This window comes from Mustela lutreola, chromosome 1, assembly GCF_030435805.1.
Source record: "Mustela lutreola isolate mMusLut2 chromosome 1, mMusLut2.pri, whole genome shotgun sequence".
NCBI lineage: Eukaryota > Metazoa > Chordata > Mammalia > Carnivora > Mustelidae > Mustela > Mustela lutreola.
Window position 1 is genome coordinate 152,293,484 of NC_081290.1, and position 17,064 is coordinate 152,310,547.

Here is a 17,064-nt window from a genome sequence, read left to right on the forward strand (position 1 = left end):
AAATCATAGCTCCACATTTTACTCAAGAAAATGTTCTGTCTTTCTAATCAGGAACATTCCTGTTATTTTTTCAATCTACCCATGTAATGTAGGTGGATTATTTCCACCGTTTTTCTCCACATGCCCTAAGGGCAGCATATCCCATGATTTTTTTTTTTTTTTTTTTCCCCAAAAGGGGCTTACCCTTCCCAAAGCTCTTTGATGCAGAGTTCCCCTGAAGATGTGACAGGTGAGAAATTTACCCATTATTTGTAACACCATCTTCAGGGCCTGACAAACATCCTGCAATGCCAGTTTCCTTCACAGCTTTTTGTGTAACACATTTAGCTGTGCGCCGAAGGAGAACTTCACACTCCCTTGCCACTTGCCCGGCATAGCAGCCTTGTAGCAGGAGAGCACCACACACTGTCTCCCGTAGCCATTTCCGGCTAGTATACTTTTATCCTGCTGCAATTGAGAGGTTTTTGGTTTTTTGTTCTTTTATAAAATCGTTTTTACCCATTAGATGTTGGTGTCTGTAGTTTAGTCTAGTTTTCTCAGTTCAGTGGAGAAGAACAATGAGGTCTGAATCCGTTTGTAAGAGTACCAGTCCAGAATTGAGTAGCTCACTAGTTAGGGCTTCAATGACTAGTGCTATGTCTGTTGCAAACTAGACTGTTCAGATTTGATTAGCCTCACCAGCAGTCTTTCTGATAGAAGGAATCAAGTTCTCAGCAAGGAAGAAAATATTTTGGTGCTTTTTATTTGTTGAATCCTAAAAATGGCAATTGAAGGCCTGACCTATTTCCATTCAGTGTCTACTTAAATACATTTCACCTCTACTGTGTCATGAGCCCCTCCCCCACTGTTTCCTCCCACGAATGTTCTGCCTCCCCTTGCCCACAGCATGCCTTTCTGTGAGTTGGAGCATTTTGCCAATCCACTAGTAACATTTCTTTCTTATTTCTGCACGTCTAGGATGACAGCACTAGCCATAGTGACCACCAAGACCCCATCTCATTAGCTGTGGAAATGGCAGCAGTCAACCACACTATCTTGGCATTGGCCCGACAAGGAGCCAACGAAATCAAGACAGAGGCCCTGGATGACGACTGATCAGGGAGGGTTGAACAGGAGAAGTTAACTTAGTTTAGACGTAGCACCTTAGCAGACTTTCCTCGGTCCTTAACATGTGTTCTTACAGTATAACTTGCAGTTTCTTGTATGTCAGTTAGCCGTTAGGGTCTTGTTCTGTGAAGATGGCATGGTGCCCTCAGCCTTTGCATATACTCTCTCAGTATTAATTCCCAGTAAATTATAACCAACCAACCAACCAAACTTCCTTCTCCCAGCCCCTGAGGCTAGAAAACCTTGCTGCTCTGTCTTAGCATTCCAAGAAAGTGCTTCCAGGTATTTAGATAGCCCTCGGTTCTCCACTATTAGGCTACGTGTAAGACCTTGGGTACCTTTAGATTCCTGTTACACTAGTCTGTACCCTTTTCCTTCCCCAAGACTGATAGGATGCAAGCTGAGGTTGTGTGGCCCAGGATTGACAGACACCATTTGGGGAGTATCCGCAGAGTAAAAGGAACACTAGCATTCCCACTCAGCGTGGGAATCACTGATTTCCAGCTGCAATAAGCCGTGCCTCATAATAGTCACACTGTGGCTAGATTATACTTCTTTGGGTGCTGTGCTAAGAATGTCCATGGAAAAACTTGATCTCAAATTTTGGTTGATGTTAACATGCCTGACACAGACATCCTTTCCTCTCACAAGCTGTGTGACTTAGTAGATAAAATACTGCCTTCTGCCTTTGGGACCATGATTCAGACAAAAAGATAAAAAACAAAAGTCATTTAAAAAACAAACAAACAAACCCAGCTTGAGAGCATTGGAAAAAAACACGAGCTGAATGTCTAATGGATGTTAAGTCCAGTTCTCAAAACCACTGTACGCTGCGTGGCACAGGTGTGTGCCTGCGTGGAAGAGTGCTGGAGGCCATCATGGACGCTGCTCTGCCTCCTGTCTGTGTCCCCTTTCCCTGCTACCAAAAAAAGTCTTTCAAGGATGGAGCTAAGGTCACAAATGAGTGAGTGAACTTCCAGTCTTTGTATCCATTAACTGAAGCCCCCTCAATACGAGAGGTTGATAGAGGACTTTAGAGCGGGATTATGCTGGCTGACTATCAAAAATGCAAATACTTTCCTAAATAGGAGCAGAAAAAAGCAGGGGACAGTTGCCACTTACGCGGTGGGTCTTCTTCGATACAACGTGATGTGACTGCTTTGGTGTTCTCTTTACTCTGTCCTTGTAGAGGTGTGAAAAGCTATATTGCTACAGGCAATTTATTTAATAATTGGAAGCCATATTGATAATGGATGTGGTAATATTTGTAAAGTTTAATCTACTTTAAGCGGCAGTAACTAATGGAATTTTTTTCCTTGATCACATATGTAGCACTTTTGTTACTTTTTAAAGATATTTATATTTGATAAATCTTTTTTTCATTTTGAGAACTCAAAATACCAAACAGTGAACTTGCGTTATAAAGTCACCCTGTGATCACCTTGTCATCTAGTAGCAAAATGATGAACTATTCATGCATCAAAGAAAATTACATCTGCTGGCCTTGTATGAAAATGATCCCTTGGCATCCTGATTAAATGACACACTGTCACTGTGGGGAAGAGGAGACCGCCTTCGATGTAGCGGCTGAGGGTGCGTCTGAAGGAGGCATGCCTGCTGTATATTTTCTGCCTCATTCCATCTCCTTTCTGCGCACGGTAAAGCCTTGTTTAAAGGGGGATGTGGGGCTGGCTGTTAACCAGGACTTCTGTCTTGTCGTCCATTACCTGAGAACGATCTCTAAGGTGGAAGAAAGGTGCCATTTCCTTACCTCCTCACCTCTCCTCCCCTATCGGCCTAAAACCACTGAGAGAGAGACTGACTGACTTCTTTGTTTTTCCCTTTCTCGTTAGTGAAATAGTAAATATCCACAAGTTTTTAGCTGGTCTGTCTCCATTTAAGGCACGTGCTGACAAGGTCTTCTCCGTATCCGTTCATTCTGCTTGGGCCAGTGTGCGGAGGCCTTTGAGAGGGCATGAAGATGCTGCCTTATATGGGTCTGTGACTTTTAGGAGCTTTGGGCAGGGACCGGGCCTGCTCTTGGTTGTGGATTTCGGGCAGAAAATGTATATGCTTCTTCCAAGAACTGAAGTAAAATGGGGTAGTCTTTCCTGTTTTACCGTATTACTTGAACCAACAAATTGAAGAGTAGCATTTGTTATTCTCAGGAATGATCCCCCTGCTCATTTTCTTTCTTGGTGTGTTTGACATTTTATTTCAATTAGGAGATTATGTTATCTTTCTTTCCTTTTATATTACGTAGAAGAAATATAACATATTGTATCTTTCCATTTCGGTGGAATTTTGTCTGCTTATTCTCGGTTGACTCAAAGAAAAGAAGAGAGAAGACTATACTGTCTGACAAGCCACATCCATGATTTATTGTAAGGAGATTATTATAATTGATAGCTTCTTTATGATGGGATTGCTGGTATCATTTGTTCTTGCTGGTCTTTTTAAAGAAACAGACTCAAACTGTTAAGACAGCTGCAGTTTCTAAAGAAATACAGTGATTGCCAGAGAAGAGCTAAAAGGTTTCATTGTTTTAAGGCCTTAAAAAGAAAAAAAAGCTTCAGTGATAAAGGAGAGTCAGTATCTATGAAAGCAGTACTGAGCCCTATCTGGCGACCTGGAAAAAGTGGAAGAACGTGTCTACCAATGCAGGATAGCCTTATCCTGGGTTCAGTAGGAACAGGAGGAAGGAAGCTTTCATCCAGAATTCGTCTTTCAATTGAAGAAGATGGCTGGCCTGCTCTGAAGACCCACTGCCTTACATATAAGTTTTGCTTTTTCACCAAGAGTGAAAATGTAGGTCTTTGGGGCCTAGATTTAAATCTACCGTGGTTGATTTGTTTTTGCTTTGGGGTTTGTTTTGTTTTGTTTTGTTTTGTTTTTTGACACCAGGTTGAATTTTGTCTTGTCCAGGCTACCTTAATTCTTAAATGGCATATAGAGTTGCCACTGTCTGATTTGTAATATCTTTGGCTAGTGAATTTATTTTCTTAAGCTTTTTCAGGTTTGGTGATATTTAAATAGAAACCCTAAACTGCGCTCTTACTGAAGGGGAAAGAGCCAGGCTCTTAAAAAAATCGTGTTCTGTGCTTTTTGGTTGTTGTATCCCTCTTCTCTTACTCCATACTGTACTTCCCTCGGGCCCCAGAGGACTGTTTCAGGACTGCTCTTTCCTCATGAGGAAGACCGAAGGGGTGAGGAGGATGGGGAACCTTGTCAGCAGTTCCTGTAACTTGTCTGTTACTATTTTTAAAAGACACTTTTGTTGAATTACTGTAGTCACATGGGTAAGCTTCCTACTCCTCTTACAACACAGCCTTACAAAGGGACCTTCGAAAGATGGACCATCCTAGTGAGACTCCTGCCTTCTGTTGATGACCCTAACGCAAGATAAAGGCCAGGGAGGGCAGTACAGTACACTCTTAGCTGATACCTTCTGGTACCGTCAGTACCAAATAGACATTTTGGTTTATTTCAGGTTTATTTCAGCAAAGCTTGTAATTAATTGTTGAGTACGCCTTACGGCAGTTTTCTTCACAGTCTCAATCCTTTAAAGTGGTTGATAGTTATCTAGGGAATCTGTCCACTTATCTAGGGCATCTGTCCAGTTCCCGTACCCTGTCCTTGGGTGGGACAGCCCCAGCCCCCATTCTCCTGTTATTCCTTCATAGGAAGAAAGTTCCTGAATAGGAAGACCCCTTTAAGGTACCTTTCACTCTGGCTTAGTAGAGGTGACCCCCTAAAGAGCTGTGAGTGAGTAAGCAGTTCATCACCATTAGAAGTGTGCAAATCCAGTATCCCAGTTCCTGGTAGATTAGGATGGCAGGCAGTCCGGTGACCAGCAGTACCACTGTTGGGGCCAGATATCCACCATATATTTTTTACCTCAAAGGGGACAACTCATGAAGAGCTCATTCATACACTTGTTTCAGTTCTCCCTGTTTGGCCTTTGTCTTCACAAACTTTGCTCCTGGATTCCAAACAGAGGCACCAGGTGTAAATAGACTCATTTCTTCAGGAATCTCCAGTGGCTTTGTCTCCTCCTGTGAACAGTTCCTCCTCCATTTGCCTCTTGGTTTCCAATACTAAGGCCTCATCTTGAGCTGACATCTGTGCTCGGATTTCATGTTCCACAGTAGGCAGAGTAGGTGGGTGTGGTCCTCTCTTCACACAAACACTCCGTCCTGTCTTGCAGGCCATCCTTTTGACCAGCTACATATTCTACTGACCAGCTGCATTATCTCTGCCCATAACAGTGGAAATAATCCCTTCTTCATATACAATCCTCCCACCCCTGTCCTAAAAATGTGAACTTCAAGTCCTTACTCTCTCGGTCTTAAGAAGGGTTTGGGTAGAAGCAGTCTTCCCATTTAAGTTGTGGCTCTGCCTTTTAAAATTGCTTTTTTGTCTTTTCTTGTTCAGAGAACAACTGGAGTATTTTCTCCCCAATGAGTCTCAACAGATTCTTAGGCAATAATTTTTCTTGTTATTGATGATCTTGTGCTAAGTAGCACTCTACACTGAATAGTCCTGACCTTTCGCGTTGTGTGTTGGTTTTCTGTGTTAATCTCCGTCCGTGATTTAAATCTTAGGTCAGAGTGGTGATAGGTTTTGTCGTTTTGTTGTTGTGATTATTAGTAATGTTTTACTACTGTATTCATTGGGGCTGCATTGAGACCAGCCAAATCCATTTATAGCTTTACTGAGCCGGATTTGTCTGTCAGGATTTCCCAAGCGGAAGTTGGGCGCACTGACCAGCTCTGCTGGTGGCGTCTGTGTGGGAGGTTAGGGACGAAGTGCGGGGATGCACTGGGGCAGGGGTGGGAATTGCACATTGAAAACATTCCTTTTTGTGTGCTCTCTAAATAGCAAGGATGTTTACTCAGGATTCAGGGATCAGTTGTCAGCCATACTGCATTTGGCTAACTGAGCTGCATGCCCTGGAAACCCTCTTCCTGTTTCTTAATTTCCGGATTGCCTACTTCACATTACTTCATTTCACCCAAGTTTTCCAGTTTGAAGATACTGCACCGTAATGAGAACATGAGGTTTTCCCAGGGAGGCAACTATGAGTGGCCGGGTCATCCTATGAAGATTTCCCTGACCGTAACCTATTGTCAGAGGCCCTTTTTTTCCAGCACCACCGTCTCCTTCATTATATGCTCTTTTCAAAAGATGACTATCACTCAAGAGGAAAGATTTCTTTACCACTCTCAGGAGAACTACCCTACTGGGGTGGTGGGAAAGGCTTTTTAACTGCATCGGACCTACAGATCCCTTTCTGATTACAAAAACTCCTCTCACAAACCTGGTTATGTTCAGAAAAGCTGTTCTTAATTCTCTTTACTTATAAGCTAAAAATGATAAGCTCCTGCTTTTGCCGTCTTAGAGGACCCATCAGTGGTTGACTCACTCTGAAGTGCAACTTTGTTCCTACTGATGGATGTTCAAAAGCTGGAAGTTCATAAACTGTGAGGTGTCTACATCAGTTTCATTATTCTTTCTTGGCAGAGATGAGAAGCGGCAGCAAAGAGAAAGCTAACGATCTGAGAAGTCCGGTTTCCTATAACATTAGTTTTCCTTTGTAATTAAGAGGGAAGTAGATATGGTGGAGAAGAGAAGGAAACTCTGGCCACACCAAAAGATCTTATATCCTGTTCTTACCGTCACCGAGGACCTTGAGGATATAGTAGACGCCATGTGTAACAAATGTGCAGATCACTGGACTTTTTGCTTTATACCATGCTTCACGTGACACCTGGGGCCAAGCAGTGAGTAGAACTAAGTCGATTGCATTCACGTGAAGTCCGACTTGCATTGTACACCACTGACCACTAACCGCCACATTCCACGCCCATTAGCTCCTTAGCCAGCGCAGCGCCCTAAGAGCAAACAAGGAAGCATCTGCAGGAGGCTTTGCCTTGCTTTCCTGACGTCCTTTTTACTTGGCAAGTTTGGGGATTGAGTTGGACAGCAGTACTGTGCCCTCCTGTGGGTGTCTGAGCCCCACGGTGTGGTGGCATGGGGCAGCTGTTGAGTGTGACTGGTCACTAAGGCTGACCTGAAGAGGGCGTATGCTCATAGCTCGGCTCCCAGTTGGGACATCTCCGGGTGCCACTCCCCTAACTCCATTTGCATTTTCTCTTTTAATGAACGTGGCTCTGTACATCCATAATTAACTCTCAAATTCACATTGGTGTGCTGTGATCAAATGAAGGTTTGCCTGAATCCTTTCAAATTGTAACCATGGTAATTGAGGGGGGTGGCACAGAATGAATATATAAAAATATAATGACAATTGTTCTGAATGACTGAGTGTCCTCCTGACATGTAATTAGCTGTTTTAGCAAGATGTAGATTGGCATGGTCATAATTAAAAGGATTTCTGTCCTTTATGTGATTGGAAATGGCAGATCTCCCATTCCCTGTTCCCTTTTGGCACTAATGCTCCCAAGAACATTTGGAACAGCAACTCAGTAAACTAAAATAATGACATGGTGTTCGTGTCCTCTCCTTAGTGAAAGAGAAGGATTTGGAGTTATTTCAGCTTCAAAATGGAAGCCTTTGCTGTTGCTCCCCATTTGACTTCTACATGATTTGAAACCTCTTTGTCTCACGTCCAGTTTCAAACTGCTTCACCTTTGGCAGAAACTCCAGTCAGAATCCCAAACTGAGTCGGCCCCTGACAAGGCCTCTGCGACTCTGTCTGACTTGCTAGCCCACTAGCATGCAGTGCAGCCTAACTTGCGGATATTCACTGCTTAATGGGCTCCCTAGGGTTTTAATTCTTTCCCTGGTTACGTGGCGTTTCCTTTGTCACCATCAGAAAGCATCAGATGGAAATTTACACATTTTCCTCATTGGATCCTAGGATGTTCGGCCAGCATGACACAAACGCACGTGAACACACATGGGCTGTAAACGGGTCTGTGGCGTAATTGGAGTACTGATCGGCAGCGTCCTGAGGTTACTGGGCATACATGTGTTCCCCCACACAGCTCTCACATGGCAGCCACCAACTTCCTTGTACTGGCAGCCTTTTCTTAGCCAGGGTTTTCTCCATTATTCTGCCAAGACGGTGGGATTGTCTCCCTAGCCCTTGCAAGTCCATGTTCTTTTTCTCTCCTTCTACTTCTCTTCCTTTCTCTGCATACACCTCGTCCCACCCACTGACGTTGGGTGGCCTGGACACCCTCCACAGTCTCCTGCCCCAGATGTCTGCTCTTTTCCCCGCTGAGACCTCCCACTGGACCGGAGCTGCTTTGTCTTTATCTAGCCTTTCCCTAGAATGTGCTTTTGGCTCTTTTTCCATCACTTGCAGAAGTCTTCATTCAGTTATATCAAGAGTCAGTCTATGCAAAAGCAGCAGCCAGCATCGTACCAAGTGCTTCATTCCCATGTGGCTCCTGGCTATGATCACGAGCCTGGCCCACTGAACCCTCCAGCATTGGTTAGTAACCACTGAGAAAATGTGGCTCTTGCTTTTGTTCGTATTTTGCTGCTTAGCCTCATACAAACCTTTTCCCTGGTCCACAGCTCAGAAGGGATCCCAACCAAACGCTAAAGTGTTTAGTTTGATGAAAATGCTGAGGTAGGCTGCTTCTCCATAACTGTTCTCTCCCCCTGTCCACAATCTGTCTGTCTGTCTGTCTGTCTCTCTCACACACACACATACACACACACACACACAATTTGGGAAAAGACTGCCTTGGGGTCTTTTATTCGTGTTCCCCTCAAAAATACCTCCAAATATATAGTAGTTGGGCTAAATCAGGAAAAATGCCATTAAAAGTTCTTATTCAGTGCTTCTCTTCCTAGATGATCTTAAAAGGACTTTCAGCCCCACCCAACATGCCTACCTTCAAGACACATTTGCTGTCTTTGAGACTTTTCTGTGGGATCCTGTCAGTCTTCTGACAGTTGGAATGATCGTGGATTTATGACCCCAAAGAGCAGAGTATCTCATCCCTTATTTTCCCAGCTGCTGAAAGATAACTATCTCCATTACAATTGAGAATCTGTCTTAAGATTTGCAATTCTGAGAACCGACTAGATGAGTATAATTCTGTGATTTGTGAGACCTGCATTAAAACAGCCAGCAGAACATTCTGATTACCTGCTTACATTCAAAGAAAATAGAATTATCACTGCAGTTAAAACCTTCTAACACAATCTACTGTTTGAGGGATCAAAGTATTAGATGCGCTGCTTAAGGAATGGCTCTACTAAGAAAGAACCGGAGTTGGCAAGACATCTCCCTCCCCAGGTGTTTCCAGAGGCCACTTCAGTGATTCAAAACACCCTCCACCATAAATGCCGGTACCACTAGCAGTCCCCACTAAAAAGAAAAACGAAACCAAAAAAGAAAGCCAACTCACCAAGATCCGTGAAAATGGAGGTAGGACTTAGCCTTGAAATACGGATTTTGAGGAAGAGAATACCCGGAGTTGCTCTTACAAGAAAACAGAGTAAAGACGTTGTTCTAAATCATGATGCGACAAGAGACAAACATTCAGACCTCCTGAAGTATTCAGAGCTCATGATAATAGCAGCTGACATTTACTGAGCATGTACCGTGTGCCCAGCACTGTGCTGAGTGGTCTGTCTCGTTTATTCTTGAAGATTCACAGACCCCACACTGAGTGGTACCACCTTAATGGAGAAGAGTGAAATCTCCAGTTGCTTCTTTCATCTTCGTAGGATGTTCATTGGAGAATGGACCAGAGAGTCTGCCTGGCATTGCCCTGAGTGAAATCACTGCATTTAATCTGTTTTGTTTTCTCGACGACCACACTGGATAATTCTCACCAGCCCCCTCTCCCAATGCTATCATCTCTCCCTGCCCTTCATTCCCTCTGACCCTGAACTGGTGCTACCGTGATGGTCTAGACACTAGAGCACCCCTTTCTCTTGGCCTTTCTCCTTGTTTAGTGATGGTGATGGAAATACAGTGACCTCAGGGAGGCTCTGCAGCTATAATGTAAAACCTCTTGTTTCAGGCATCCTGTCTCCAGAAGGCAAATGTGAGGTCCTGCCTTTTTGTGGAGAAGAAACAGTACAGCTATCTCATCTGTGTCTTGTGGAGAAGTCGAATTTACTAGCACTCCTTAGGTGTAGTTCCAGTTAGTTGAGGCAGAGGATATTAAAAATCTCACACACTTCCTGTTTTCTCTCTGTTTAGCTCTTCAAGCATCTTCATAATGCCTGTTACCTTTAGGCATCCTGCTTCTGCACAGAAGTGTTTAGCTCAGCCATTCCAACTCATTCTGCTGTCATGTCCATCACAGTCATGAGAGACAGTGGTGGGGCTGAGCCAGTAGGAAGTTCTGGGACTCTGGTATTCGCGTCTGCCCTGCATGGAGACAAGTACAGATTTGGGCTCAGCATAAGAACTTTCTCATAACCACAGCCTGGCACAGGGCCGAGCCACCTCGGAGTTCAGGTGGCAGCTCAGTGACTACTGTCAGGGGCATGGGCTCCAAGCTGACCTGAGGATGGGACTGAAATGCCATGTTTCTCTCCCCGTCGCTTCTCTGACACTTTTCCTCTTGCAAATAAGCGGTTCTCAGGAACTGACTGTCCCTCTCTCTTCTCATCCACTCTCTCATGTCCTAGACATTCTTGAAGCCCAAGAGAGTGGAGTCCGCCCTGGAGGAGAGCCCCCCATTGGCCTGGCCCCGTGAGTGGATCCACCAAGTTGACACCTTGGGATTGGGGTCCCCAGTAATAGGTACTTTGTTTCATTAGCTGGCCCATGGGGTTTTTTGGTTATCTATTCCCCACCAAAAAACAAACAAACAAACAGCAAAACAAAAACAAAACAAAACAGAACCCCCACCCCGATGTGAAGAACAAGGTATGCGTGCCTTCCATGTAGTTTTTGATCCAGGTGTGGCATCTCTGGTGGCAGCTGGGTGCCACTGAAATTTTGGAATGGAGACATTAACTCCGTCCTGGGAAAGAGCACATGACTCTTAACCAAGCAGTATACATGGGAGAGATGAGTCACCAGATTTGTGTTGCCTTGTCCAGTTTCCCATCACTTCCAGGTCAAGCCAAAATTTCAGCCTTGTTTTCTGGCTTCCTTTAAGCCCAGAAACCACTCCCCTTTTGTTGCTTTACTGGAACTAAGAGCCCAGCATAAACTTAGGAGGGTCGTTTTTCCACTTCATCATTCATTGAAGCTATTAAACTAGAAAGAAAACGACATTAGTGCTGTATTAGTGTAAACAGCAGCCACTCTAGTGATATTACATTGAACTCTTTTGTTTTTATGCCAGATTCATAGGCGGGGTAGGCAGTGCGGACATTAGTGGAGTGGATTGAACAAAGGTGAGAGCTCTGCCACAGGCTCCTTGCAAGAGCATTATTATTAGTGATTTGCCTTGAAAACCACATTTCTGTATGTTAGAGTCAGTGAGCCCCTTAATCCTGCATCTCTGAAAATGGGCACCACGAAACCAAAACCAAAGTTCTTGGGGGCAGGGGTGGGGGGTAGGGAGCTGCTACCTTCGAGCGTCAGCATCTCTGGCAAGGCTTTTCTTTACTGCTCACTGGTTTTGCCAGAACACTCTTTTCAGAAAGGGCCTTTTCTTTTCCTCGTAGTTTTCCTCACACAGATAACAGAAAGCAGGCCCGTGCCGTCCTGTGGCCATGAGTCTAGAGCAGGCCGTCCCGACTTCCCACACACCTGCTCTCCCCCATCCATTCGCCCTGGTCTGCAGAAACAAAAGAGCAGAGCCCCTGCCAGCCCGGCCCTGGTTCTTCAGACTCACCCAGGCTGCAAGGGGGGGCGCTCCCCTGCCAGAAGATAGCGAGAACATCCTCGTTGCCTCTCCTGAAAGAGCCCACAGCCTTCTCTGATTCCCCTTGGGCTCCCCTCCTTCCCTTCCACGGCCATAGTCACCGTTGGGTATGCGGGACCTTCCAAGAATACATTTCTAGTTACGTTTTTTAAGTGCCTAAGCAAGTTACAGAACTCTGGAACCTGCCAGAGAGTCAGCCTGTGCCCTGCCCCCACCCCTTCCCCACCCTGCACTTAGCCCCCAGGGACGGGGGCAGATAGCTGCCCCTCTCCAGGGTCCCCGGCGTTCTGCAGGCAGAACAACTGCTAGGGCAAGCTGGTGGGCAGGGCGACATCATCAGTGCCCCCGCAGGCTGGCTTGTCACTCTTTCCTGTGCTGCTTTTTAGGGATGTCTCTGTTGGTGGGCTTCCAGTCTTGGCTCATCGAGAATGTTCAGGAGCCCGCTCTTCGAGGTCTACAGCTCCTGAGTGGGGAAGATAGGGGAGAGCAACACAGCCACAGAGCAGAATTCAGTCTGTCTTTGTCCTCAGCTGGAAAATGCACCCAGATCCAAGAGAGCAAAGAGTCAGATAATCACAGTTAAAAACACCATGATTCATTTGCCATCATTAATCACTGGAACCCTGGCTGCCTCTCCCTGTCCTCACACTAGATTTGAGGGATCAGGGCGTCTGCTCACAAGGGCTCAGAAGGGCCATCATTGCTGGGGGTGAAGCAAGATCAGAGGTGCATCTTTGAAAATGTGAGTTATTTGTTTGCTTCTTTTTTAAAGTAATTGAAGTCTGACCTAAATTCGGGGCCTTTATTATGTGGTGGGTGTAGGACGGATTATTTTGTGACTGCACTCTTCACATCACGGCACTAAGCAGCGCTCAGATGATTTGCTGGTGCATTAGAAAGTTTTTGCAAAATGGACAAATCCATACCCAGGCACTTTATTTTCATTAATAATCCAGCGTTTTTGTTCAGACAATGTAATAACCCAAACGGTGGGCATTCACATTTAACAGGTATGAGCAGATTTGCCAGAGGAAGTCTTTGGATTTGAATAGAGAAGGGAGGCGGGTTGATGAAAGTGATCCCAGTGGGAGACCACTGCATTGGTGGTGACCAGAGGGAGCTGCTGCTGAGGGCGGCAGCCAGCCCGGGATGGGGCCGCGATCTGTTGCTCCGTCCCGCAGACGCTGGTGTGGGCAGCGCCCCCGAGCGCTGGTCAGTTGCCCCAGACGCGCGTCCAATGGGGGCCGCAGGGGCGCGGGGAGCCGGCCGTGCGCTGCGGCGCCGGGTTGAAGAGGCCCGCTTGCTTCTCCATTAACTGGACCCGAAAGCTCCGGCACCCGCCGAGTGCTGGGGGCTCATCCCCGTTGCAGAACCACGTGCAGCTCTGTCTGCCTGTTCATGGTGGGGGTGGGAGCGAGCTGGCACAGCAGGTTATAAAATGGAAAGTGGGTTTGACAGTCGTAATCTGATCAGATACCATGGACCAGATGCCTTGGGACCGCCTGAAAGTCTTTAGCGTCCACCAAATACTCGAGTATCTGCGACGGGCTGTGTGGGGTCCCTACCAGATGGGTATGGGGGCAGAGCGCCCCCTTCCCTGCCTTGGCCGTCGTGTGTCTTAGTCTTTGTGTTTCCCTTTGGCGTCTCCTGGTCTCTGTCCCCCATCTTGTGCACCATGTGTCCCTGAGGGGAGTCGCACCTGTGTCTGAGTCTGCTGTAAGGTGTTCAGTCTACCTCAAGGGGTCATCATGGTCAACTCTGTCCCATAGCAATCCTCTGACATCGCCACACACACTGGAATGTATATCTGCCCCTGGCCCTGCCTTCCCTGTCGGTAACCTCCTGACCCCATCTTTCCTGTAATCACCACAAACTCCTAGTGCAAATTGGATGCTGCTTTAAATGTGAAAACAATTGTTCAAAAGCTATAAAACCTGAATGAAAGCTAAAGCTGAATTTATAAGCCTTGTTGCATATGAGCCAAAAGTGCAAAAAGCTCTATATAATGAACTAACCTGCCACTCGTATAAATATAAATATATATAAATATATTAAAATCAGACTGTTCTACAAAATTGTGTATTTGTATTTTTGTGTACGTACAATTTTCTGCTAAGCAGAAGGAGGATGTAGTATAGGATGCTGTGAGAAGAGATTTGGTTTAATCCTATTTCTTTGTTACTTATTTTTGTTAACATCAGATGCCTGTCTTTGTCTTCTATGTGTATGACACTGTTTGGAAAGTTGCAGTATCTCTCTTCCTTAGGTCCAGAGTCCAACAGAGAATGAAATCTGGGGTTTAGAGAGTTGTCCAGGCCACCAAACATGGAGAAGTGGACAGAGCTTGGCCCTCTCCTGCCCAGGGGCTGCTTGCGGTCCTGAGGCAGCAGTGAGGCAGGGCACGGCCTCTGGGAAGCTGAATCTCACTTCTAGAAAGCAACTTCCAAAACAAAGGACTGTCAGATCTCTCTAACATAAGACTCCACCGGGTCCCTCAGGGAGAGGTGCAGGACCTCTCAGTTCTGGGCAGACTTCTGGCCCAGAAAGGAGCAGGGGGCTCTGCCCAGCTCGCTGGCTGTCCCTGGGCTCTGTGTCCCTCTTCCGAGTAGTTGCTGCCTTTTTCAGACCAGGTTACCAAAATGCCTCCCCTCTGCCGAGCTGCTGACGCTTCATCACCCAGACCTCCAGCCCCAGTTCCCTGGAGCATCTCGGAACCCACTTTCCCGGTGCTAACACACAAGAGGGGGGTAAAGTGGTTGCCAGTAATGGCCAGAAACCAACCATCTGAGAGGCCAGGCTGGAAGACAAGCTCTGTGCGCCAGGGCAGTCGCCTTTCCCCCGGGGGAAGCGTTGGGCACCCCGGGCCTGGGCCCCACCCCTGCTGCCCACCCACCTCTCAACCCCAAGGCAGTCCCTCTTGGCGTGAACCTTGTCTAGGGAGAGCGATACTGCACCTTCACCTGTGGGACTCATATTTATAACAATGTGTAATGACTGTAGCAAAAAGCCCTTGTTTCTAGATGTAAATGGTCAAAGAAACAAGTGCTCTATTGTATTGATTAAAAATAGTTCAAATGAGTCCTGTATCATTGTATCTCCTATTCTGGATTAGTGCCTTTTGGACAGTAGACTGTTCTGTAATTAAAATGTAGTATACTGCTTTTTTGTACAGTTTTGTTTTAATAAAACTTTTTTTTAATTTGTGTTTATTTTAGTATTGTACCTATTAGAGAATAAAACGTATAACTGAACAAAGACTGGCCGGATTTCTTTGGGTAAGGAGGGTCACCTGGGAAGCACCTCGACACTCACATAGAGAGGGGCAGCCGCGTTCTGTTTCAGACATCGGTGCCTTTGCTTTAAAAAGCAATTGGTGCGCCCGGAGACCCAAGGATGCCTGGCAGAAGCCAAACACTGCCTGGTGAGAGGGAATGCCACCTGCTCACAAAAGGCCCCGAGTCCATCCATCCACCTCCTCTGGAACCGCCTTCTCTGTTTGGGTGTGTCCACCGTGGGACCGGCTGTGCCTCTCCCCAGCTGTCCTGCCCCGTGGTGCCCTCACGCAGGCCCCAGCCTCCTTCCCTCTCCTCCCTTCCCACCAGCTTCCCCCAGCCCAGAACCACTGCGGTCCTAGCAGCTTCTCCACCGCTGGGACCGCAGCCTTTTCCTTCTTGGGTTGAGTGGTGAAATCCCACACACCTTACCTCTCCCACGCCAGGCCACATCCCAAGCACCTAGTTTTCTTAAAGGAGCCATCTTTCCTGGGGCTTCTTGACCTTTAGCAGTGAAAAATGAAATCAAAGAAAGCTGAAGCTTCTTTGTGTTTCTTTAAAGACTTATCCGGGACTCAAGGACCACGTGCCCGAGCCCCCTCTTACCCAACAGACTCAGGTTGATTTGCTTTACTCCTCCTCAGAGAAAGCCTAAGAAGTAAATGGTTTTCTTCCCATAAATACATCATTAGAAAAGGCTCTGCTGAATTTTAAGTTGCCCCGCAATCCTAAGTCACAAGTGGAGGGGGGCAGGAGATGGGGGCGGGAATGCCGAGAACCATCTTCCCCTCACGCTCCTCTGTTTGGGCCCAGACTGCTCTCTGCTTCCTTCACACCCGCCTGCCCAGCGATACCCCCTCCCAATTTCTCTCCTCTGAGACCTGCAAACACACCACACTGGAGGGAACCCCCTCAGCCCCTACCGCCCTTCCTGCCGACCCCGTGCCCTCTAGACCCGGCTGTGGGGCTCGTCTCATCAGGATCACTTGTCTGCACTGCTTGCTGCATGAGACCTGGTGCAGGACAAGGACACAAGTGTTCACTGAGTGACTCAGCGAGTGACTGACTGAACGAACTAAATGGGACGTGTCCACTGGAGCCCGTTTTCGGGTCTGCACAACTGAAACAAGCCCACCGCCTCAGGCAGACCAAGGTCGTCTCTCCTCATCTCAAGAAAACGAGTAGCAACTCGAAAAATGAGGATTTATCCTAGAAGCTAGATCAGTTCTACATTCAGACTCCTGCCTCAGAGCAGGGCAGCTCCTGGCTGCCAAATTTCTGTCATAATTTGGCAGTACTTTCTCTGAGAACAACTCTTTGGCACTTATGAATATAAACAACTCCTGCAAACATGTGCCCTGACTGGTGGCCACCACCAATCGGGCCTCTCCATAGGCAAGGACATTTACATCAGCTGAGGGCCACGCGAGTGGCGGGTGCAGGCCTGCCCATGAGTCGGCTCCCTGGGGAAACAGCACCCTGGGCTGGCCTTGTCCCTGTCTGGTGCCGGGCTGCGCTCAGGGACCTCAAGTTGGTCCCCGCAGGCCATCTAAGAGGAGACCTGCTCCCCCCTGCCCAGGTCGGAGGGGCTGGACCCACCACCCCGACCAAGTGCCATTGTGAACCATGCTGGGTGATGACTTGAGCCTCGTCCTGATGGGGACAAGCAGGAGTCTACAGAGAACACTGGGTTCCGCAGCCTGTGGGGATGCGGCCCAGCCCTGCTAGGGTCCACAACTATCACCTCCTTCCCAGAACTGCCTGTGCAGCCATGGAACACGTCCCCGGCTCCCTAGCTGGGGGTCTGATGTGAGGTCGAGCTTGTAGATCAAGGCAGTGGGGCCCTGGCCTGAGCACTGGGACATCCT

The 17,064-nt window shown here is 47.0% G+C and overlaps 1 protein-coding gene across 11 annotated transcripts in view; it reads left to right on the forward strand.

Annotated features, from left to right (window-relative positions):
* Window positions 1-15,179, forward strand: part of HMBOX1 (homeobox containing 1) — a 198,937-nt gene extending 183,758 nt beyond the window's left edge. For 6 of the 11 annotated variants that reach the window (XM_059176907.1, XM_059176931.1, XM_059176918.1 and 3 more), the window contains one exon: window positions 958-15,179. In XM_059176907.1, coding sequence (XP_059032890.1) covers window positions 958-1,095 — 138 coding nt within the window. In that variant the 3' untranslated portion in view covers window positions 1,096-15,179. The remainder of the gene's footprint in view (window positions 1-957) is intronic. The other 5 variants (XM_059176955.1, XM_059176962.1, XM_059176966.1 and 2 more) reach the window with 2 other exon arrangements.
* The last annotated feature ends 1,885 nt before the right edge of the window (window positions 15,180-17,064 follow it).